Genomic DNA, 23,097 nt, shown 5'->3' with positions numbered 1-23,097 from the left:
TAGGAATATCATCTCAGAGCCAAAGATGAGAACTGAACTGGAGTGAAGAGTTCAGGCTTAGCTGAGTGATATTTAATGCAGGACCTCAGGGGCTGGATGGGGCAAAAAAGATCCATGTGTTTGCTTTAATTGCTGTTCTTTGAAAGAGTCTGTGGGATAAATGGGATCACAAGTCTGGTGATCAGGAGGATCTTTCAGAGGATTTGTTTAAGATTTAAAATCTCTTTTTTACTAATTCCAGTGGCATGGGCAAGGCCCTTGGAGTGGATGATGGATGCATTCTGGGCTGGAAAACCCTGATGTGGGACAGCTGAGAAATCAGTCAGGAATTAACTGTGCAAAGCAGTTCCCATCTCAAAGTGCCCTTCCAGTTGTCATTGTTGTCAGTCCCAGGAAGGGCTTGTCATTTGTATCTCAAGATTTCATAGTTCTCTAGTTAAACAAGGAAGCTTTAAAACTTCCTTCCCAGTTCTTTCCTCTCTACCTCTTGCTCCATGAGGGTTCTTTTCACCTTCATTGGACTTCCACACACAGCAAGGTCATTTTGGTCAGGGCTTCTCTGTCTTTTTGACTTCCAGAAGTAGGTTCAGTCTGCAAATCTGGGCCAGGGTGGGGTGGCAAAGGCTGTCAAACCATTCTGCTATTTATTAAAGGGGCTCACTCAGTTTGGATCCAAAGCTGATTGTGGGATTTCCAGATGGGGAATTTCTTATTTAGGAAACTGCAGAGTATTTGCAGGATTTTTTTTTTTCTCTACAACCTGGCCATGGAGGTAGAAGTGAAGTTGTCTGACTATAGATCAGAGGTAAATCTTCACAGTGCAGCTTGGAAACTGGATGGATTCCTGCTTATCCCACTGCATTTTACCTGTTAGAACCATTGAGAACAGGCAAATCACCTCCCTCCTGCCTTCTTTGAAAGTGATGACCCTCTTTTCCCCTCTTCATGCAGTTAATTTAAGACCTTGAAGAAAATTCCTGAATTATGAAAATTTCCCTTTGGAGCTTCCCCACCCAAAGGGCCTTTTCATATCTGAGTGTCTAATTGAGGTTGAAGCCACTGCAACACTTCTTTGCACATGTGTTCTCTGGGAGCCTTGGGGAACACAATGGATTTTGTGAATTACTCTCAACTCAGCAGCCTCAAAATTCCTCTCCTTAGAATGAATACAATGTAAATAAAGAAAGGAAAAAAAGAAGAAAAAAAAGCCACGATTTGTCTTTGATCATTTCTGCTGAAAAGATTCGGCAGTTATGGTTCAGGGCTGTTCTGAATTTCTGCTCTCTGCTGTGATTTAATGCAGTTTGACCTACCCTGAGTATCCCTGCTGATTCCTTCGCCCTGCTGGAATTGGGAATGGAAAGGAAATGATTTTCTGCAGTTATGAGTGTGTGGAAACAGCAGTGAATGATGAAGTCAGAGCTGGTGCTGTTTTGTCCTGTCGTGTCCAAACTTTCAGGGCCACCCCCAGACTCTTTCTTTGTGAACATTTCAATTTATTTCAGATTTAATCCATTCCTGGTGGAGAAGATGCCTGGACATGCTCCTGGCAAAGCCACATTAGCACTTTGGCTTTAAAAGGTTGCATCTTTTGAAGCCTTGCCTTGTAAAAACGTGCTTTGGCAGATGGTCTCAATTTATTAATCCTGTGTGATAGCACTGCTTGTGTTCCCTGTGGAAAATCCACCAAATCTGCCCAGAGGGAGCATTCCAGGTTGGATCACAGCCCTGCTGTGGTCCTTTTGTGTGTGTGGCAGGAGATAAAGAGAGGAGGGCTGTGATGCCACGATGTCAGTGCCCACACATGTGCCCTGCTGGGTGCCCTGGGCTGGAGGGAATGGATGGCCAGAGCACACCTTGGTGGAAACCTTTGAAACACGGAGTTCCTTCACTTGCCAGCTCACAGAAAACTATATTTGTGTTGGCAAATTACAACCCTCAAAATGCTCCTCGTTGTGTTCCCTGGAGAGGGCCATGGCTCTTCTCCAACTTGAGTCTTCCCCCCTGTCACAATCCATCCTGTTGCTATTTTCTGCAGATTTCACACAAGCTGTGCTTGAATCCAATATGTGCTGACAATATTTGATCCCCTCCTGCTGCAATGTAGGAAGTATCAGCCTAGAGAAGAATTGTTCCCTTTTTTCTATCATTTTCCCCCCCTCCTGCCTTTTTTAAGTCTAATTTCCAAGTCATGACATGTAGAGAGTGTCTGAGCAAACCTACTGAGCCTTCTGCCTCATTCAAGAAGGACAGCTGAGATCCTCTTTAACACCTCCCTTTCTTCATTGCTGCAATCTGTTTGGATTAAAATTGCACAGGGCTCTTCTAATCTGCATATTTATCAGTGCACATACCCACAAATCATAGAATCACAGAATCATAGAATGGATTGGGTTGGAAAAGACCTCCAAGATCATCGAGTCCAACCCTTGGGCCAACTCCAGTCCCTTTACCAGATCATGGCACTCAGTGCCACGGCCAAGCTCAGCTGAAAAACCTTCAGGGATGGGGAATCCACCCCCTCTCTGGGCAGCCCATTCCAATGTCTGAGCACTCTCTCTGTAAAGAATTTTTTTCTGCTCTCCAACTTCAATTTCCCCTGGCAGAGCTTGAGCCCATCGTGCCCCCTTGTCCTATTGCTGAGTGCCTGGGAGAAGAGACCAACCCCCACCTGGCCACAACTTCCCTTCAGGCAGTTCCAGACAGTGCTGAGGTCACCTCTGAGCCTCCTCTTCTCCAGGCTGAACACCCCCAGCTCCCTCAGCCTCTCCCCACAGCACTTGTGCTCCAGTCCCTTCTCCAGCCTCGTTGCTCTTCTCTGGCCCCGCTCCAGCCCCTCAATCTCTTGCCTCAACTGAGGGGCCCAGAACTGAACACAACACTCAAGGTGTGGCCTCCCCAAGGCAGAGTCCAGGGGAAGGGTCACTGCCCTGGGCCTGCTGGCCACGCTAGTTTGGATCCAGGCCAGGATCCCCTTGGCCTTCTTGGCCACCTGGGCACACTGGTGGCTCCTGTTGAGCTTCCTGTCCCTCAGTCCCCCCAGGTCCCTCTGCCTGGCTGCTCTCCAGCCACTCTGTGCCCAGCCTGGAGCGCTGCAGGGGTTGGGGTGGCCAAAGGGCAGGACCTGCACTTGGCCTTAGTGAACTTCATCCCATTGGAATCATCTCCCAGCTCTGCCACTCCTGAATGTTCAGGACAGACTAGAGAGCTCCAGCAGGACTTTCAGCTCTGCAGACATTAATTTAGTTCCTTACACCTGCTGGTTTCCAGCAAATATGTCTTTGGGGAAGGAAAATATTCATACATTACCTTTGCACTGTATTCCTCAGGAGTCAGGATTCCTGGGGTGGTTTTTTCCAAGATTGATTAAAAACCTCCTATTAAGAAACAAATTTATAATTAAATAGAAAAGTCCTGAGAAAGTTCTGGAGCTGGAAGGAGAAGGGGGAACATCTAAACAAAGCAATAACCCTTTTTAATAATATTTTTCCACCTTTTGGCAGCCAGACTTGGACATGCTTTCAGATCCTCACATGAAAGTGCTGCAGTGGAAATGAAAATTATTGCTTCCCTTTGTGCTATTGACAGGGCATCTCATTTTCACCACATATTACTAAGAGTATTACCAGCCACTGATCAGGTTTTTAAGGAGTGTTTTCTTCAAATAGTCTTTTTCTTTTCTTTGGTTATATCTGGCTTTTACACTTAGTGCTTACACAAGAAAATAATTTTTGCCTTAATCTCCTTCTGCCCCATCTGGTGCTGCAGAGATGTCATGATTTGCTTCTTAATTCATAGTGCCTATTTTTTAATAGTCCAAAGAAACTCTAAATTGAATAAAAACATCCTCTGAGCCAGCCAGGATGGAACAGTGGAAAGGAAACAAGTTTAGCCTGTGCTGCAATGAAAATATGTGTGTTATCTTCATATTTTCTGGCTTGAACTTGAACCCAGCTCTCCTTGCAGAGCTTCCAAACTTCCAACACTTCAGTGGTTTAACAGCTCAGTCCAAGGATGCATCACTCAGCCTGTACCTGCCCAGGCTGTTCTCAGGTGGGCACAGCTCTGCCCAAGTGCTCTTGGAAGCAAAGATGTTACAACATGTCCCAGATGACTCCAAAGATACACTCTGGGGTCTCTTTTTTAACCTGGTGCCCATAAGAAACTATTGAGTAGAATTCAGTCCTGCAGAAAGTCTCCCTTGATCGAGGAGATTTCAGATGTGTGAGAGGCCACAGCACCTTTTGTTCTTATTTATGTTGTGGTTGTGCCTGAGGGAGCAGGAGAGCACTGAGGATAAGTCTTGCCCAAGGAGGGTGAGGGCTCTGGGAAGATGCCAATGGCCAGCTGGGGGGAACATGAGCTCCAGAATTTATTGTCCTGCATGACAAGCAGAACATTTTGCACATCGACCACCTAATCATTGTCAAGATCTTTGAGGAGGTTGGGTTGGAGTCAGGGTGGCAGGAAGACGTGAGGGGCACAGTTCATAAGCATGAGTAATATTCTGTATTAGACAAACTGCTTGTAAAAAGTTGACACATTCTTGGTCATCTAAACCTCTCAACATACCTGAGAGATGAGGTAGAGACCTCACCCAGCTCCTCTCATACTCTACAAGGCCAAACTCGTGCAGAGAAGGGTCATCTTTTGCAAACTCTTGCTGCAAGGTTTTTATGTGCCTGTAAATAATCCAGCAGCTGATGTCTATAAAGGAAATATAGAGAGGTTTAAAATACAATCTACATGGCCTGCTCTGAAGGGAAGGTGAGGGAAAATGAAGGAATAACAGAGCCTGACAGTTGCTGTGGCTTCCATTTCTCTCTAGAACCTGCTCCTGGGTGGCCCATTGTGGCCTGAGCTGTTGTTTGGATATGTTTGAGGAACTGGGCTTGGACAGAAGGATGTCATCTTTGTTCTTCCAGCCAAAAGTATGGCTAGTGTGTAAATAATTGTATGAAGGTGCCTTGCTTTGTAGATGTCAGGTCCAGGAGTGGAGCTCAGCTGATCATGCTGGGCCCCTTGGCAGGTCAGATGAGGAGCACCTGGTGGGATGAATTAGCTCAGACATCCCACGAGGTGTCACAACACAGAGGCCACAGAGCAGACACGGAATGTGCTTCTAGACCACCACAATGCTTCTCCATAAACTTCAAAGGGCTGTCAGCCAAGAGACATTAAATCTTCTAATATCATCCATAAGCTGAGAGGTTTTGGCTGTCCCTCTGCAATGAGTGTCCAGGAGAAGTCCTGGTGTCCCTGTGGCTTTCCTCAGGAGCAAAGGTAACAGTGACAGGGGCTCTTACATGAAGCAGGTTTTGCATTGTCTAGGAAAAAAAATAGCAGTTTATGTCATTATTAAGGGACATGTGAACTCACACTGGCCAGCAGAAAAAAGTGCAATCACTTCTCTTGGTTCGGGCAGGGCCCATATTCTTGTAAGTTGGGAATTACAAAAACCATAAGGAAATTGCTGCTCAACTTCTACTAAAATTCGGTGAGAATTAGATGCAGAGTTGCTTCCAGTTTGTTCCATTTTCCATTGGGGATCCATCTGCCAAGCAGCCTGTCAAGAGTTAGGCACCAATTTTAGCTGTATGACCTTGCCTTGGGGCAAAAAGTGTGGAGCACATGGAATCCCATTGCATGGAAATCAATGTGCAAACCCCAAGTGGGAGTGCTTGAGAGTAAAATCCCACTTCAAATGCAGTCCTGAACAGGTTTCATGAACTGGCAACCCAGTTCAGAGATTGGGCTGAGTCACAAACGAGACCTGGGCCGTGTCTGTCTCTGTTATTCTTTAGTAACAACTTTGTGATCTCTTCTGGTGCAGACAGAGCTTGCAGACATATTTGAACAAATAGGGTAAGTGTTAGAAATAGCTTAAAGCTGAATACTCTTCCATGACAAGAAAAAAGGCTTTCCTTCTGCTTGTTTACTTCTGATTTATTCCCCAGTAAAAAGGGGGGAGGTTTGCTCTTTGTGAGCTCAACATTGTCTACAAAACCCACCAACTTCAGTGAAGTGTTTGATGCATTATTGTCATTCTCTTACAAAAGCAGCTGGGGCAGCATGGGAAAAATAATCTCTGTGCTTTGGGGGAAGCACAAGGGTGGAAGGAGCTGCTCTCTCATCTGACAAATGGATTATCCTCAAAACAGGGGTGTATAGAGAATAAACTGCTGTTTCCCCCATCAGTGACATTTCACAAACTTAGAGCCAGTGAAGGAACAGTCACTGGCCTGACCATTCAGCCAAGCCTTGCTGGGAGGAGGAAGGAAAACCAATGCTGGGCTGACATTTATTAGGTGTGCTTGTTCAGCCAGTCCCTTTGCTGCTCTGGGCTCGCACTCGACGTGCTGAAGGGCTGATTCTGCATGGAAGTCACTGGTTGTATTTCTTTTCCCCTGGCTCATTCCTCTTAAAAGGAACATGTACACACCAAGGAGGAAGAGGAAATATTGACACTAGTGAAAAGAATGAGCTTAAGGAAAAGCTGTACAGCCCAGCCAGGTGCTTGTGACTGTCAGCAAGTTACTGAGGAAGGCTCAGACAGTGGGAAATGTTGCCTGGTGAAAAGGTGCATTGGCTGCTGGAAAGACATTTTTACACATGGATTTTTATTGCTGTTTCTGTTGTGTGTCTCCCCTGTTGGAGTGTCATCTTCTCTCTCCCTCCCTGTCTGCTAAAATCCTGCCCTGACACAACACTGACATGAGAACCTTCAGCCTGCAGAGCCCTCCAGAAAGATCCATTTACCTCCACGCTGTAGATAAATCATTCCTATAGTGAAACTTATTACTGGGCTACAAACCCTGGAGTTCAGATTCCCAAGAAATTGCAGTAATTTAAAGCATATAAAAAAGGAGATGAAATGAGTTTTGTGGTGTTGATAAACCTTTTGACAGCATCTTGAGTTTCTTATGTGCTCCAGCCTTCAGCAGCCTTCAAGGAATAGACAGGTCAAGGAAATACAGAGTTAAACATCAGTTGTGTCATAACAGCACATGCATTTATTTTACTTACCACTGTCTGAAAGTAGAGTTTGGAATTGAGATGAGACTCAGCAGGCTCCTTCACCCTGGTCTTCTGCCTGAGGCAGTTAAACCTTCTATAATACACTGTGTTTTAAATTGGGAGTAACTGTAGCTTTCTTCATGTCTGGTGCCATTTGGTTCCCAACCACACTGAGATCCTGGAAAAACAGGTAATGCAGAGTTATTATATATAGAGGCAGGCTCAGGAGCTTGAGGGAGGTGAGGTGGTACATTGGGTACCACCCCAGCCCTGATCTCTAAGGTTGCAGCACATGAGCAGTGTCACAGGCCTTTGTTGGGTGGTGTAGCTGTGCTTCATCCCTGACACTCTTCCTCCTTCTTTTAGGCAACAAACGTGCCAGGAAGGAAAAGGATATCCAGCTTGGTTTGAACTGGCTCTTCAATTTCTGCTCCAGATTCCAAAGGCCAAGCAGCCCTAAGACCCTCTCAGCTTCAAACAGCAACTGAGCACCACCATGGGACTCCCCACCCGGGTTTTGGCCTGTGCCATCCTCGCTCTGCTGTGCCAGCAGGGCAGTGGTGGCCTCATCAAGAGGATCATCCGGCAGAAGCGGGAGACTGGCCTGAACGTGACCTTGCCAGAGGATAACCAGCCTGTGGTTTTCAACCACGTCTACAACATTAAGCTGCCTGTTGGCTCGCTCTGCTCCGTGGACCTGGACACGGCGAGTGGCGACGCCGACCTGAAGGCGGAGATGGAGCCCATCAGGAATTCCGAGGAGCACACGGTGGCCGAGGGCAACCAGATCGTCTTCACGCACCGCATCAACATTCCCCGGCGCGCCTGTGGCTGCGCGGCCGCCCCGGACATCAAGGAGCTGCTGAGCAGGCTGGAGGAGCTGGAGGGGCTGGTGTCCTCCCTCAGGGAGCAGTGTGCCAGCGGGCTTGGATGCTGTCCCAATTCCCAGGCTGCAGAAGGTAAGGCAGGCTGGGGAGCTGCTCTTGGGGAAACTCTCGTGCTGGCTGTCGGGGTTGTTTAGAATAGATCCTCAGATCTGTTTCAAGAATGAGCAAAAGTCAACCTGTTGAATTTGAAACGTAATCCAAACTGGGAGTGTGTTTGGCCGGAGTGCAGGGAACATTCATTCACAGTTTCACGGGTTTGTGGATCTCTGGGTCAGAAGTTGGCCTGGGACACTTTGTGGCTGTGGCACTGAGCATGGACGGCACTTGGGCACGGTGACAACCTGTGTCGGGGTTGAGATTAAAACTCACACAGTCCAAGCTCTTGGCTCCACGTTTTGTCCTTTTGAGGAAGCTGCCAATGTAACCATTTTCCTTTCCAAGTTTTTTCTATTAGAGACCAATAAAAATACAGCAGGACATAAGGCAGTAGACAAGCACAATAGTTCGAGAAGCAGGAAAAATGTGTCTGTCCAGCTGATTTTTAAACTGATGGAAGGGTTTGGTCATATCCAGGTCTTCTTTGTATTGATGTCCCTCTGAGCACAGAGCTGGTCTCACAGTTGCTGATACTGACTTGCCTGGCTTTTTGTGTTCTGGAGTGAATGGATGAATAACTTTTCATGGTGTATGTCCTAATGAAACAGTCAGAAAATCTGCTCAGTCAGTGAAAGAGGATTTTGAGGAGAGGAATCCAGTGTGCTCTTTTACCAAGTAGCTGGGAGGGGCTTTTCCCTGGCATTAGACTGAATCAAAGGATTCCTGGTAAAGCAAATCTCACTGGAGAAAAAAGAAGATATACTCTTTCAAAATCTTTGGTGACCCTGGAAATTATGTCCTGTAGGGAGTGATGCCATAAGACAGCAGAACAAACTCCTTCATGTCCATTTGTAGGTGTTAAAAAGGACATTCTTTATAACTCCTCTAATCAAATGTGCTAAATGGCAGATGGACAGGGCTTTTTAGCACACATGATTGCATAGTCATTAGATATTCTTGCTTACTTAATACATATTCATTAATTTAAATAGCCATACCCCTATTGGAAGTCCTTCTTGGGTCCTTCCAGGTCTTCCTTGTTGCCTTGACCTCAGTTCTCGAGCAGGCACAGCTTCATTGTGTTTCACCACCAAAACTGAATGTTTGTTCTTATATTATCTGGGTGCAGAGTGTAGTTTGCATCCTGTTTGTTTGAGGTACATCCCTTATCTCGTTCTCCAGGACTCCTCTAAGGTTATGCTGTTCCTTATTTGGGCATTCCAGGATTCTGTGAGTGCAGTTTCTATTTCTCCTACCAGGAGCCAGGAAAATCAGAGTTTTTTAGGCTGTGTGTGCCAGCCCAGCCAGGGGCATCCCATGGGCAAGGGACTAACAGATTTTCTGGATTGTTCTGCAGGTCGCCTGGACACTACCCCCTATTGCAGCGGGCACGGCAACTACAGCCTGGAGATCTGTGGCTGCGTGTGCGAGCCGGGCTGGAGGGGCCCCAACTGCAGCCAGGCCTCGTGCCCCTCTGACTGCAACGACCAGGGCAAGTGCGTGGACGGGCTCTGCGTGTGCTTCGAGGGCTTCACGGGCCCGGCCTGCGGCGAGGAGCTGTGTGCCCAGGGCTGTGCCCACGGGCGCTGCGTGGGCGGGCAGTGCGTGTGCCACGAGGGCTTCACCGGCGACGACTGCAGCGAGCCCCTGTGCCCGCACAACTGCCACGGCCGCGGGCGCTGCGTGGACAGCGAGTGCGTGTGCGACGAGGGCTACACGGGCGAGGACTGCGGCGAGCTCGTGTGCCCCAACGACTGCTTCGACCGCGGGCGCTGCCTCAACGGGACGTGCCTCTGCGACGAGGGCTACACGGGCGAGGACTGCGGCGAGCTCACCTGCCCCAACGACTGCCACGGGCACGGGCGCTGCGAGAACGGGCTCTGCGTGTGCCACGAGGGCTTCGTGGGGGATGACTGCAGCGAGAGGAGGTGTCCCAACGATTGTCACCACCGCGGGCGCTGCGTGGGCGGGCGCTGCGTGTGCCACGAGGGCTACCTGGGTGAGGACTGCGCGGAGCTGCGGTGCCCCAATGACTGCCATGGCCGCGGGCGCTGCGTGGGTGGGCAGTGCGTGTGCCACCAGGGCTTTGTCGGGGAGGACTGCGGCGAGCTGCGGTGCCCCGAGGACTGCAACAACCGCGGGCTCTGCGTGAACGGGCAGTGCCAGTGCCACGAGGGCTTCACCGGAGAGGACTGCGGGCAGCTGCGGTGCCCCAATGACTGCAACAACCGTGGGCACTGTGAGAACGGGCAGTGCGTGTGCCACGAGGGCTTCACCGGAGAGGACTGCGCGGAGCTGCGGTGCCCTGAGGACTGTCATCACCGCGGGCGCTGCGTGGATGGGCAGTGCCAGTGTGACAATGGCTTCACAGGGGAGGACTGCGGAGAGCTGGCCTGTCCCAATGACTGCCACCAGCGTGGGCTCTGCGTGGACGGGCGCTGCGTGTGCCAGGAGGGCTTCGTGGGCGAGGACTGCAGGGACAGGGCTTGCCCCAACAACTGCAACAATGCCGGGCGCTGCGTGGACGGGCAGTGTGTCTGCGAGGAGGGGTACATGGGGCAGGACTGCGCCGATGGTAGGTGCCAATGGCCCTCTGGGACTGCTTCCCCTTGGATGGGCACACTGCCAGTGTCCATCCAGCAGCTTGGGAAGATCTGTGAACCTTCTCCATAGGGCTGGGCCCTGCTGCTGCTTCCCTTCTGATGCTGGAAAACCCCTCAAAGACCCTTTTTGGGTGTTAGAAAGCAAAACACACTCTATTTCAGCAGCCGTGATGCACAGGAATATTTTCCAAAATGTGCATGCCTGAGTTACAAAAGCCTCTTACTTTTATATCACTTACCTAATTAACAATTACACCCACTTCCAAAACTGTCCCTCTTCTCACGCCTCCCAAATTTGAGTCAGAGGTCTCAAAAAGGCCCAAGCTTCATCTTCTCTTCCTCATCTCCTTTGGCACAGTATTCCACCTTCTGGAAGGGTTTCAGGGTCTCTGAATAGCTTTGACTGCTTTTGGCAGATGTCTCTTTTTCAGCCCAGTTCACAGACAGAGGAAACTCTTGACCTTGTTGAAATTTCTGTCTATTGAATATTTTAGAAAACTGGTACAAAGGCACCTGTAAACTACATAATAAAGGGTTTAGGCTGCACTTCAGCACAGTCCAAACAGTTGAAATCAGAGATGTAACACCCCCACGGCACCTCTTAATTATCAGGGTCATACAGTGTAGCACTTCCTGGAGACTTTTGGTCTGATAAAGGTGTTGCAGTCCACTTGTTATCCCCATTTCTGCTCCCACCACAATGCCACTGGAGCTGTAGCCAGCCCTGGCTGGGATTTGTCACCTGGACCTTTCCATTTCTTGTAGTACTTCTTGATGCTAAAAAAAAAGTGCACCTGAAAGAAACTTTTCTAGCTGTGGAGAAGAGGGACATGTATCCAGAGTCTTCTTACTACACGTGTGTGTTTTATTATATATATACATTTGGTTTATATCTATATTTGTACAGATAGAAAATCTATTTTAATATTTTTTTAATATGGAGGTTAAATATATATAAATTGAAGGAAAATCATGGCATCAGCTGGAGTGGAAACTTAATTATAAAGTCACATGCTTAGTTTCCCACCACCACTGACTCCATGGAAATAGATAGAGAATTTTGGCAGCTGGATAATGCCAGGCATTACAATATAAATGAGGTAGTTTTCTATAGTCAATCCCAGAGGAGAAACTTTGAAACTAAGTTTTTTGTAGGGTAATCAAAGAGTACTTTGGGCTTGGGAACACTATAAAAGACAATACCCTTGAAAAGAAATTCCCATCTTTCATCTCCTCCTTCTGGAAGATGCCTCAGCCCCATTTTGTGCTCTTGCATATGCAGATCTATTGAAAGTATTTTCTAAAATAATATTTGATATTACTTTGGAAAACCTGTGCAAATCCCAGGACTTGTAGCTCTCCAATCACATGTTGCTGGCAGTTAAATTAAACATGTGAAGCCCTTGGGACTCAGCTCTAATAGTCTTGTGCTGCAGACATGAGAGGAGGAGCTGGAACACAGTCAGCCAGAGGTTGTGAGCAAGTGTGAGAGGAGAAATTGGCCCCTGACTTTTGGAAATGTCTGTGGTCTTCATCAGCTGAACATTCCTTTGCTCAGCAGCTAATTTGTGGACACGGCTTCCCCATCCCCTGATAGATGGTTCTCATGAAATCCCTGGGAAAATGTGACAACTGGCTAAGTCATTATTTTCTGAGCCTTGAAAACTTCTTATAACTTTGTTTTGCTTTCCCCCCCCCTCATTCCCAGTGTCTCCTCCAACTGAGCTCACCGTGACAAACGTGACGGATAAAACTGTCAACCTGGAATGGAAACATGAGAATCCTGTCAGTGAGTACCAGGTCACTTATGTCCCCACCAGCACTGGGGGCTTGGACATGAAGTTCACTGTGCCAGGAAACCAGACAGCTGCCACCATCCACGAGCTGGAGCCGGGTGTGGAATATTTCATCCGTGTCTTTGCAATCCTCAAAAACCAGAAGAGCATCCCAGTCAGTGCCAGGGTAGCCACATGTGAGTTTAATATTCCCTGTGTTCATTCTTTTGTCTATTCCACAGCATGTATTGATTTGCATCCCTTTTTGGGACTTACTTATTTTTTTTATTTTCTGTTTTTGATTGACTTGTATTGATTTGCATCCCCCCTTTTTTGGATGTTGTTTATTTTGTATTTTCTATTTTCAATTCATCTGTTCTGGGCTCAGACAACCTTCTGCCCTTTCATCTTCTACTCTTTTCCAATACCAATAACTGTGTTATAAACACAGTTCACAAGCTCTTCTGCTCTCTGCTGTGCCTTCCAATGAATGTCATGGGGTCTTTGTAAATTAAGAGCCTTGGCTTCTTAATTACAATGTACATTTTTAAATTCTGGTCATTTTTCCTGATGAAAAGAAGGTAAAAATGTCACAGTGTGTAATGAAATGACTTGAATTTAAACTGGTTTGGTTAAAATGGAGTTTATGTTTGTTTTGCATCCTCAGTGTGTTTTGCCACAACTCACCTTTTATCTGCCTGTCTGTCCTTTTGTTGCTCATCTTCCTTTTCATGTGTGCACCTCCCAGTCGTATCTAAACAGCCCAACCTCAAAAGATGCTCTTTGACTTCTGTCCCTGAGCTCACCTTGGAGACCTGGGGCAGAATTCAGCTCACCTGGCTACAAATGTCCACACCAGGTTTCTTTCCAGAGGGCACAAAGAAGATTTCTAGGGCAAAACTCACTTTACTGTGAGGTGATATCTGGACCAGCTCAGAGGAAGGTCCCTCCAAACACAGAATAACTGGCTGTGAGGGGGTTTTAACCATCTCAGCTGCACATCCCGACATAGCAGATGTTTCTAGTGATGGAAAGATGTCCCATCCCAGTGCCTGATTTATGGGAACTTGTCCATGTGAGGCTTTCCTGTTTTAATGCCACAGATCTCCCAGCTCCAGAAGGTCTGAGATTCAAATCCGTTCGAGAAACGTCCGTCCAGGTGGAGTGGGATCCTCTGAACTTCTCCTTTGATGGTTGGGAGCTCGTCTTCCGCAACCTGGTAAGGAAGTATTTCCATGCATGGAATGAAAGATCCTGGAGTCCTGAATGTTATCCTGACAGATTGTTCCACGTGTGACAGGAAAAGGATGACAATGGGGACATAACCAGCAGCTTGAAAAGGCCAGAGACATCCTACCAGCAGCTGGGTTTGATCCCTGGGCAGCAGTACAATGTGTCCATTCACGTGGTGAAAAACAACACCAGAGGACCAGGACTGTCCAAAGTGATAACAACAAGTAAGTACAACCTGTATTTGGTTTGTATTTGCTGACCACCAACAAACAACTGCTGTGGTGTAACCCAGGGGAGGTTTAATACAAGAGAAAACCAAGTTCTATACCATGAATTCGTGGGGTGGAAAAGGAAATAGTGGAGCTGCTAATGCACAATTAATTCATTCCTTTCCAAACCACCTGAAGAGGAAAGGAGCACTTCAGCCAGAAGGCAGGCAGGCAGAATGAACTTTTATTCTTTCATAAAATATACATTTTGAAATGTATAGGAACTAGAGAGGAACTAGAATTCTAACCAGGAACTAAGTAAGAGGTAGAATTTCTTTCATGCTGGTGATATTTGCATGCAGAATGGAGGAAGAAGGAGAACCTCTTAGGGTTCCTGCTTGTCTTTCCTTTGGTAGCCTCTAGTGTGAATGAATTTTGATGAATTTGCTCCTGATGAAATGGCTCCATTTGGACTCTAAAACTATAGGAAGGAAAGGAAGAGAGTAAATGAAGATAAACTTCAGTTGGTAGAAAGCACTAATTTTAATTTTGCTCTGAACAGCCATTGAAAGCATAAGGATTTCTGTGGGGTTTATGGAAACATTTCTTTTGAAAAAGCACCTTTTTCCTCTTTTTTTTTCAACAGAGCTTGATGCCCCCAGCCAGATGGAGGCAAAAGATGTCACAGACACCACAGCTCTCATCACGTGGTCCAAACCCTTGGCTGAAGTTGAAGGCATAGAGCTCACCTATGGCCCCAAGGATATTCCAGGGGACAGGACAACCATTGACCTCTCTGGAGATGAAAACCAATATTCCATTGGCAACCTGAGGCCACACACAGAGTATGAAGTGACACTTGTCTCTCGTCGAGGGCACATGGAAAGTGATCCTGTGAAAGAAACCTTTGTCACAGGTGAGGGGCTGGAGCCCAACCAGGCTCCAGGGAGGTCAGTCAGTCACCACCAACATTCCTGTGCTGGTTGGGTCATGTTGCTTGAGTTCATAGTCACTGGTAACACAGACTCAGCACAATTGGAGAGGTACATGAAAGTGGAGAATGTTTTTCTGTGCCTCAAATGCTTTACTGCCTCAACAAAATATTTAGAGCCTCCCAAGAATCTAAATGTATTTTGAAAATGGGAATTAGGTTATTGTCTCTCACACCCTAAACCTCAAGAAGCCAGTTAGGGGTTATTTTCCTGTCTGCTGAGCTAAATGTCTTGCATGGCTCCTGCTCCATCTAAGGCCTTGTTTCTGTTTGTCTGAATAAATATCAGACGAGCAGAGAACTGCTTTTCTTCCTTCTTCAGTTCTGCAAGTGGTTCCTGTTGTGCTTTAATAAATTCCCTTTGCTCCCCAGTGCTCCTGGGAATGCAGTGTGGGTCCTTTAGGATGTCATCAAGGTTTAGTGCATTAAGGGAGCTCAGAAATTGGTACATGGAGAATTGCCTCTCTTGTCAGCCTAAAATACAGTTGCTTATTCAGAGCAGGATTTGAGGTGTGAACAATGAAAGCCCATTGAATTTCTGTATAATATTTACAGGTTTTTAGAGACTTAGAAATCCTCCCATCCATGAAGGCAAGATATTTACTGAACAGAAATTCTAGAGATGATCAGTCCTTTGTTCTTATCAGCCTTTTTCCTGTTGAAAGCTGAGGCATTCATAATGGAAAGCAGTATTTTCAACCAAATATATTTGCCTATTTTATAATAAAAATATTTATTACAATTGAAAAATGTTATTTTTGTCTCACAAGATAAAAGTTGAATTTTTTGAACTGATGTTTTCTCCAAAGCTGACAAACTCTGCATTTTATGCTGAAAAAAAAAATCTCATCTCTATAGTTGAGAACACAGTGGTGTCATGTGAGAGGAAAATTAACTTCAATGTTAAAGGACATTTCAGCTTTTGAAAAGTATTCTTGTAAGAGACTGTTGTCATTAGAGAAATATTCCTGTTAATTTATTCATTGCTTGCTGGGTTACAGACTTGGATGCCCCAAGAAACCTGAAGCCAGTGTCCCAGACAGACAACAGCATCACCCTGGAGTGGAGGAACAGCCATGCCAACGTTGACAACTACAGAATTAAGTTTGCTCCCATCTCTGGGGGAGAGCACGTGGAGATCACAGTGCCAAAGGGCAACCAAGCCACGACCAGGGCTACACTCACAGGTAGGGGACACCTTTTCATTGGGTATACTGAAGAAATTGCTCTCTGTGAGAGTGGACAGGCCCTGGCAGAGGTTGCCCCATCCCTGGAAGTGTCCAAGGCCAGGTTGGACAGGGCTTGGAGCAACCTGGGACAGTGAAAGATGTCCCTGCCCATGGTAGGGGGTTGGATGCTCTTCAAGGTCCCTTCCAACCCCACCCAAACTGTGATTCTGATTGTTTAGTACACTCAATTAAATTCAAACCCATGAGACATGTCTGTACACACCTGCAGGTGGATAACCAGCCAGCTGAAGGTGTTTTGTAGCCATTTCACTTCCATGTGCATCCCTGAATCCCTTCAGGCAGCTCCCTGGCTTCTAGACAGCTCCACATCTCTGTGGAGGTGGCTTCACACCCAGAGTTCAAAAGGTGTTTGCCTGTGCTGGGGATGGTGTTTGCTGGTGCCAGTCTGAAATTTCTCTGTGCACCTGCAAGTTGCTTTACCAGCCCTGCAAGGCCAGTGTTGGTTCTTCCTCCTTGTCTGGTGGGTGTCCACTTTTGGCAGAAATACTCATACTGCAAGCTCCTGAAAGCAGAGTCTTTCTCTGGTTATGCATTTGCCCAGTGTCCAAAATGCAGTCTCAGTCAGCCATAGCCTTTATCCCTCAGCATGTACTTGGAATAAGGATTTATTAACATCAGGTCAGCTGAGGGTCAACTGAAACCTCAAATCCCTGCACACCCAGGAAAGCATCTTCTTCCCTTGCACACATTCTGCCTTCCTTGTTGAAACAAATGCCTGTAGGTGTATTCCATGGGCAGGAACTCATCATTCCAAACCTCATCTCTTAGGTTTGAGGCCTGGAACTGAGTATGGCATTGGAGTGACAGCAGTGAGGAATGACAGGGAAAGTGCTCCTGCCACCATCAACGCTGGCACTGGTGAGTACCTGACCCCCCTTCGGGCTCTGGAGGAAATACCAAGTCAGGTGGAATCACTTTTTCATTTCCAAATGATGCAGCAAGAAATACTTGAGAAAGTTCTAAATTTCACTTTACTCCCAATGGGACATTTTTCCTTAAGAGAAAAGTCTTTCCCCCAAAGATCTTGACCTCTGTCTGGCTTCTTTTCCTGTATGAGGATCTCTCAGTGTTCTGGGGGGTTCATTTCCAGCTGAGCTCCTCAGGGGTCATTGTGCTTATGCTGATCACTCTGGTTGTGAGGGTTTCTGGCAGGTGGTGATGGCCAAAAGGCTGATCTGACAAAGAGTTCAGCCTTGGTGGTTGCAAGTCCTGCCTGGCTTTCAAACCCAGGGTTTTCCTCACAATAATCAGTCCCTTTTCCCAGGTGAATTCTCTGAAGGCTTCATTCCTGCCTCTTCTCCATGCAGTTCCTGCTGCAGTGAGTGTCAATGAGGGAAATTCATTCTAGTGTGCTTTATTTGTAAAAGAAAATTTGTAAAAGAAAATTTGTAAAAGAAAATTTCATCTTCTGCCCATATCAAGAAATGGGGCTTCAAAAGCTTCTGTAGGTGGACAAGCCCCTGAGCATGGCCAGACACCCAGCAGAGATGTCACTCTGTCTATACCCATCCCAGGGCAGTTCAGAGACACCTCAACTTTGCTTTTTATAACTCACAGATCTCGATAACCCCAAGGACTTGGAAGTGAGTGACCCCACAGAAACCACCCTGTCCCTTCGCTGGAGGAGACCAGTGGCCAAGTTTGATCGTTACCGCCTCGTTCATGTGAGTCCCTCTGGAAAGAAGAACGAAGTGGAGGTCCCAGTGGACAGCACCTCCTTCATCCTGAGAGGGCTGGAGCCAGGCACAGAGTACACCATCAGCCTGGTGGCAGAGAAGGGCAGGCACAAAAGCAAACCCACCACTGTCAAGGGTTCCACTGGTGAGTAACAGCTTTTGGTGGGTGCCTTGCACAGGACACCCATCAAATGTCACCTCTTTTTCTAAGCCAGGTCTGGGGAACTGCCTGGAGAGCAGAGTTAGCTCTGCCCAACACCAGAGACTGAGGGATGACTGTGTTTAGCTCCATGTTCTCAATGATTTCTTGCCTACACAAAGAGCTCATCCTCTGCTTTAAATGAGGCTGGGGCTTTTGTGCATTATAACTTGTTTTGTTTTCCACAGCCAAAAACTGAGAGGAAGAGCAACCAGAATGTGTTTAACTTTGCTGATTCCTGCCTAATGAATTCTTTTCACAGCATCCCTCTGCTCCTCATCCTTCAGCAGGGGCAGCAGGGCTCTGATGTTGTCCTTTTTCAGTTTTCTCATGCAAAAGTGGGAAAGGCTGCTGCCCCAAATCTGCTTTCAGCCACCATTCCCACTGGATAATGTGATTTACATTTGTCTGCAAAAAAAAAAATGAGGTCCATTTCTGCCATCTCTGCTTGTACAAACCACTCCAATTGACCAATATCAGTGGACTTGCTGAACAAGGTTTTATTCTTTGTGAAACATTTGGACCCAAGGTTTGTTGCATCCAGAATTACATCTCAGTGCAGAACACAAATAAGTCCTGAATCTTTATGTGCTTTCAGAGGCAAAGCTTTAGCTGCTCTGAGGGAGCAGAGACAGTGAAATCACAATCAGCTTGTCTTTAGCACCTATCCAGGTGTGTCCTTTGCTCCTCAAGGACTATCTATGAGGCAAACCCAAGCCAGACATGGTGGAATTTACAAATTAATAACTATACAACTGAACTGATCAAAACTGGGTTCCTGTTCCCTGGGACTGTCTGTGCCAGCACCACCTCTGGGTGCTTTATAGAGACTGACCCAGGACAGCAGGGGGTTATGTGAGGTGTGAACAGCAGCAAACCATCACTACTGACTTAGTTTGATGCCTAAGTCAGCCAGGGAAATACAGTCCAAGGCAGGGAAAAATTAGGAAGCCTTGAGACACAACAAAAAGGATCTGAAAGTTTAGGTGGCAGGATTGAACAGGCTTGGATATTCCCAAAGTTCCCTGTTTCCCTGTCTGTCTAAACCCTGAGTGGTCTCAAAAGAATTGGGCATAGATGGTGAAAAGGCAGAATCAACATGCTGTGGAATTTCACAGTCCATCACCAGCTTCCAAAGCTTCATAAGGTGGCTTTTTTGTTTGTTTGTTTTGTTGGGTTTTCTTTTCCCTCAGAAATCCCTTCATCTGGCCAGTGTATTTGCTTTATGGCTTTCCCCTGAGCAGCCAGTAAATCCAGAGCTCTCTGCAATGGGCTCCTTGGAGCAGCAGTTGACATGACCTGCCTCTGTGACCTCCCTGCTGCGTAGGAACGGACAAATCCAAACATGAGCACGGGGAGCAGAAGGGCTCTGGAAGTCTGGGCTCTGAGCACAAGTGGGCTCTTCAGTTTGCTGTTCCACCTCCCCTCAAGTCTGTCCTCTTTGTCCATGTTTCCAGCGCTTGGGAGGTCCTGAAATCCTCAGGCCAAGCCAAACAAACTTGTTGTTACTCTTGCAGAGCTCTGGAGGACCTCAGGTCCATTGCACTGCTGGGGAAAGCACTTGGAGCAACCAGGGAGAGAGAGGGTGATTGAAGTGGGAAATGCCAGGGGCACAGCTGGGACTGGACAAGCTCTTCCCAGTGGGTGGAGCTCTGCTGTTTAGAAGGCCTTTGCTGAAAAAGGAGCCAGCAGCTGGAAAAGGGCTGAGTTTTACTTTTCAGCTTCCTTTGCTTCTGCAGATTGCCAGTTTTTCATCTCCTATTCTTCTCATCCTCTTGCTGGTTCAGTCAAGCTTCTCTTCCAGCAGGTATTGAGTTTCCCATGGCTTATTTTTATTTACTGGCACAATTAATTTTATAGCACTTGAGGGTAAAGCTTCTTTCAGCTCCAGAGCTGAAGGTCTTCTGCTGGAACCTTCTCTCTCCTCTCACATTCTCCCTGTTACCCACTTGTGCACATCAGCTCCCCACACACAGGCAGCTGAAATGCTGAGACCTTGTGAACCTCTGGCAAAGGACACATCACAAAGTCTTCCACAGTGTAGGATGGCAGCCTTCTGCTCCTTCTGTCTCTTCACATGGATGAAATACTAAGTGACTAAGATTTTTCTGACTGACATCCCTGATTCTGCATTCAAGGGATGGCAAAATGTCATTTTGTCTTGCTGAAAAGGAAAGGCTAAATCTTTCACCCTGGCATTTGCTTGTTTGTCTCCTGTAGCTTTCTGTGTTGTAACCTTAGTGCAGGTGATGAGGCCTGACCCAGAGGAGCTTCCTGGCTCTGGGATTTTCCTTGTTCCAGAGGCATCAGGGATGCAGGAGATGCACTGAGGGACCTTGAGGTCTCAAGGGTGAGAAACCAGAGCTTTAGTGCCTTGTGGTGTGTGAATACAGGAGTCTACAGTAGTTTTGTGGTGGAGAACAAGTGTCACTGCAGAGATCTTCCTGCCCAGAGAATCCCTGCCCTCCAAGCTAACACCTCCTATAAAATCCAGGGGCATGGATTGGCTGGAGAGCAGAGGTCTCCTCTGGAGACTGGGGTTACAACAGCTGCTTCCTCTCTGTTATTTATGAAGGTATCACAGAGGTCCCACCCAGCACCACACTAAGGCCTGACTCGGAAATCCCAGAAAATGAGCCATTTTGCTCACTGGGGGGACCTCTGTGGCAGCACATTTTGGGAATGTTACATCAGATTAGCAGCTAATCTGCAGGGTGAGCACGTAAACCAGCTCCGAGGAAGCTGAGCAGTCAGACTGCAGCTTTGTTCTCCCCTGCTCTGGTTCTGGAGCTCTGCCTGCAGAGCACAATGTGGGTCCTGGAGCAGGAGGCTTGGGAATCCATCAGGCATGAGAGGCCTGGGGAGATATATGAGTGAGCATTAGAGAAACCAAGTGCCAGGCTCGAATTCCTCTGCTGAGGGACCCAGACTGTGCAGCAACAGTTGATGGATCGTGGATGTGATGCTGCCTCGCCTCTGGGAGTGAGTTTGCACATCCCAGCATGGCTTGGGGAAGGAACTTTTCCATTCTGCTGAGTGTTTTTAAGAAGATTTATGCTGTTTACCAGAGGCCCTTGTCTGTGCTGTGCGTCAGTCCCTCTTCCTCTCCTGGCTCCTGTAGCCTGAGATTGCACCACCCTTTTTATACAAACTCAGAGAAACATCAGGAAGAGCAATGAGGGGAACAGCTCGATGGGAAACTGCAGTGCTGACCACTGGGAAACCAAATCTGCCAGGAAAGATGCCCAGCAACCCTGGTGCAGCCACATAGTAGTTTTAACAAGGGTTTCCTGAGAAAAGAGGGATTGATGCTCATGGTGTTGTGGTGTGATGGAAACGTGGTTGTGTCCAGGTTGCAGCTGGTTCAAGTCATGACTGGGGTGATTTAAGGACAGTCCTTAGCTCAGACAAGAATACCAATGATAGATGTAAACATAAAGCACTGTCTGCCTTGCAGGCTTCTCTCCTTCCTGGAGGTGAGCAGAAAACAATGTTCTTACATCTGTGCTTGCCCTGAGAGTGTATTTTCAAGATAACATTTCTGCATTTATTTGAAAACACTTCTAATTGATTTTCCTCCCCCGGAAATATATTTCTTCCTGATAAGTGTGTGAGTTTGGAGGCAGATAATGAATCCTGAGTACATATTTGTGCTGAGCTGATTGATGCTGCTGGGTGACTTGCTCTCTCTTAATTGAATGCAAGTGGAGCATGAAAGAAAGGAAGTCATTGAGGTGTGAAATGATGTGGGTTTCCACTAATGAGGAGATAATTCTGCATGTCAGAAAAATCACCTGCCTGTTGCCTTGTGGCTGTGATCACAAGCACGTTCTCTGTGCTCAGATTTTCAGAATCTGGCTGTGCTACAGGATGCAATCACAGATCATTCAGCATGTTGAAGGGCAAGGCTTTTCCCTTTCCATTCCTTGGGATCTCTTTGAAGAAAGGTTGCTCAAGACCTTTCTGCCTTTTTTCTGCATGTGTCCCAATGGATAACTCCTCCAAGCCTGTCTTTGATTGGACAGGATGCTTTGGCATGGTTCTGCTGGGGCTGATTTCTCAGCCTAGATATGGATGTGCTTGCAGTATTTGGCATGAATTCCACTCATGCTTTGTATCACAAGCAATAACTGATGGGCTGCTGTAAAGATGAAAGGCATGTTTGAGTCATAGGGTTCAAATCCTCACCAATGGAAATGAGGGAAGTTCTTTGGAGATGAGCAAAGAGAACTGATCTACATCAGCTGAGGATGGGCCACTTTCTCTGCTGGAAGCATTTTGGCTTCTCTCTGTTCACTGGTTGTTGCTGTGGCTCTTCTGGTTACAGGACCAACCATGGAGTGCTTGGTGGTGCTGCCCCTGCTCGTGGCCTGGGTTCAGTCTCCCAAAAAAGGAGAATCCACCTGTTTTCTCTGTCCTTGGAGCTCCTCAATGCCAAACACATGAATGTTGTTGGACCAGATGTTGTTTGGTGTATTTTGGGGGTTTATCATCAGGATATTTTAACTGTAATTTACCTCTGTTTAGCACTTCTATTCACATCAATCACTGATACCATTTCATGCTCCCAGCCCTGCCCCTGCAGAGCTCAGTTATTTAACCCCCAGCACTGATTCTCCTGCTCTGCTTTCTGTGCCCCCTGCCCTGCCCAGCTCAGAAGCCACTTCTGCTCCTCTAGACCTTAGTTTAACCCACAGGACTTTCAGGAGTTTCCCCCTGTCCTGGGCAGCACAGGATGAGGGATTTGATCAGCTCTTTATCACTCTGAAAGACCTGGTCACCTTAAAAAGAACACAGGATTTTTTTTAATTTTTTTTTAATGGGAATCCATTGACAAACCCAAATTCCCAATCTCCCAGCTGGTAACAATTCCAGATTAACCTCCATGCAGGCACTCTCTTGGTCCCTGGAAGTCATGGCTACTACAGATATTTCCCATGGATTCATTAGCCACGTGTTCCTTTGCTGCTTTAAAATACAAAACTTCATTTCCACATGGCTGTTGCACTGCAGAAATTTGGGGCTTTGTGAGTGATGCATTTCACCTCAATTGGTTTAGTCTTCCTTTTGCATGGGATGAAACTCTTATTGTTATGGAATGAGAGCTTTGAGTGGTGCAGACAAGGCCCCACTCAGCTTTTATGGTGATGTGGCATCAAAT

General features: G+C 47.0%; 1 protein-coding gene across 4 annotated transcripts in view; it reads left to right on the top strand.

Moving 5' to 3' along the window:
* The window catches only part of TNC (tenascin C), a 75,503-nt gene that overhangs the window by 18,694 nt on the left and 33,712 nt on the right, over positions 1–23,097 (top strand). For all 4 annotated transcript variants that reach the window (XM_071574287.1, XM_071574286.1, XM_071574285.1 and 1 more), the window contains exons 2-10: positions 7,384–7,976; positions 9,358–10,575; positions 12,312–12,575; positions 13,482–13,597; positions 13,679–13,835; positions 14,467–14,736; positions 15,813–15,998; positions 16,830–16,919; positions 17,619–17,882. In XM_071574287.1, the coding sequence (XP_071430388.1) occupies positions 7,514–7,976; positions 9,358–10,575; positions 12,312–12,575; positions 13,482–13,597; positions 13,679–13,835; positions 14,467–14,736; positions 15,813–15,998; positions 16,830–16,919; positions 17,619–17,882 (3,028 nt within the window). In that variant the 5' untranslated portion in view covers positions 7,384–7,513. The remainder of the gene's footprint in view (positions 1–7,383; positions 7,977–9,357; positions 10,576–12,311; positions 12,576–13,481; positions 13,598–13,678; positions 13,836–14,466; positions 14,737–15,812; positions 15,999–16,829; positions 16,920–17,618; positions 17,883–23,097) is intronic.

The sequence above is a fragment of the Pithys albifrons genome, chromosome 20 (assembly GCF_047495875.1).
Source record: "Pithys albifrons albifrons isolate INPA30051 chromosome 20, PitAlb_v1, whole genome shotgun sequence".
NCBI lineage: Eukaryota > Metazoa > Chordata > Aves > Passeriformes > Thamnophilidae > Pithys > Pithys albifrons.
Note: the sequence above shows the minus strand (reverse complement) of the source record. Positions and strands in the feature narration are given on the sequence as shown.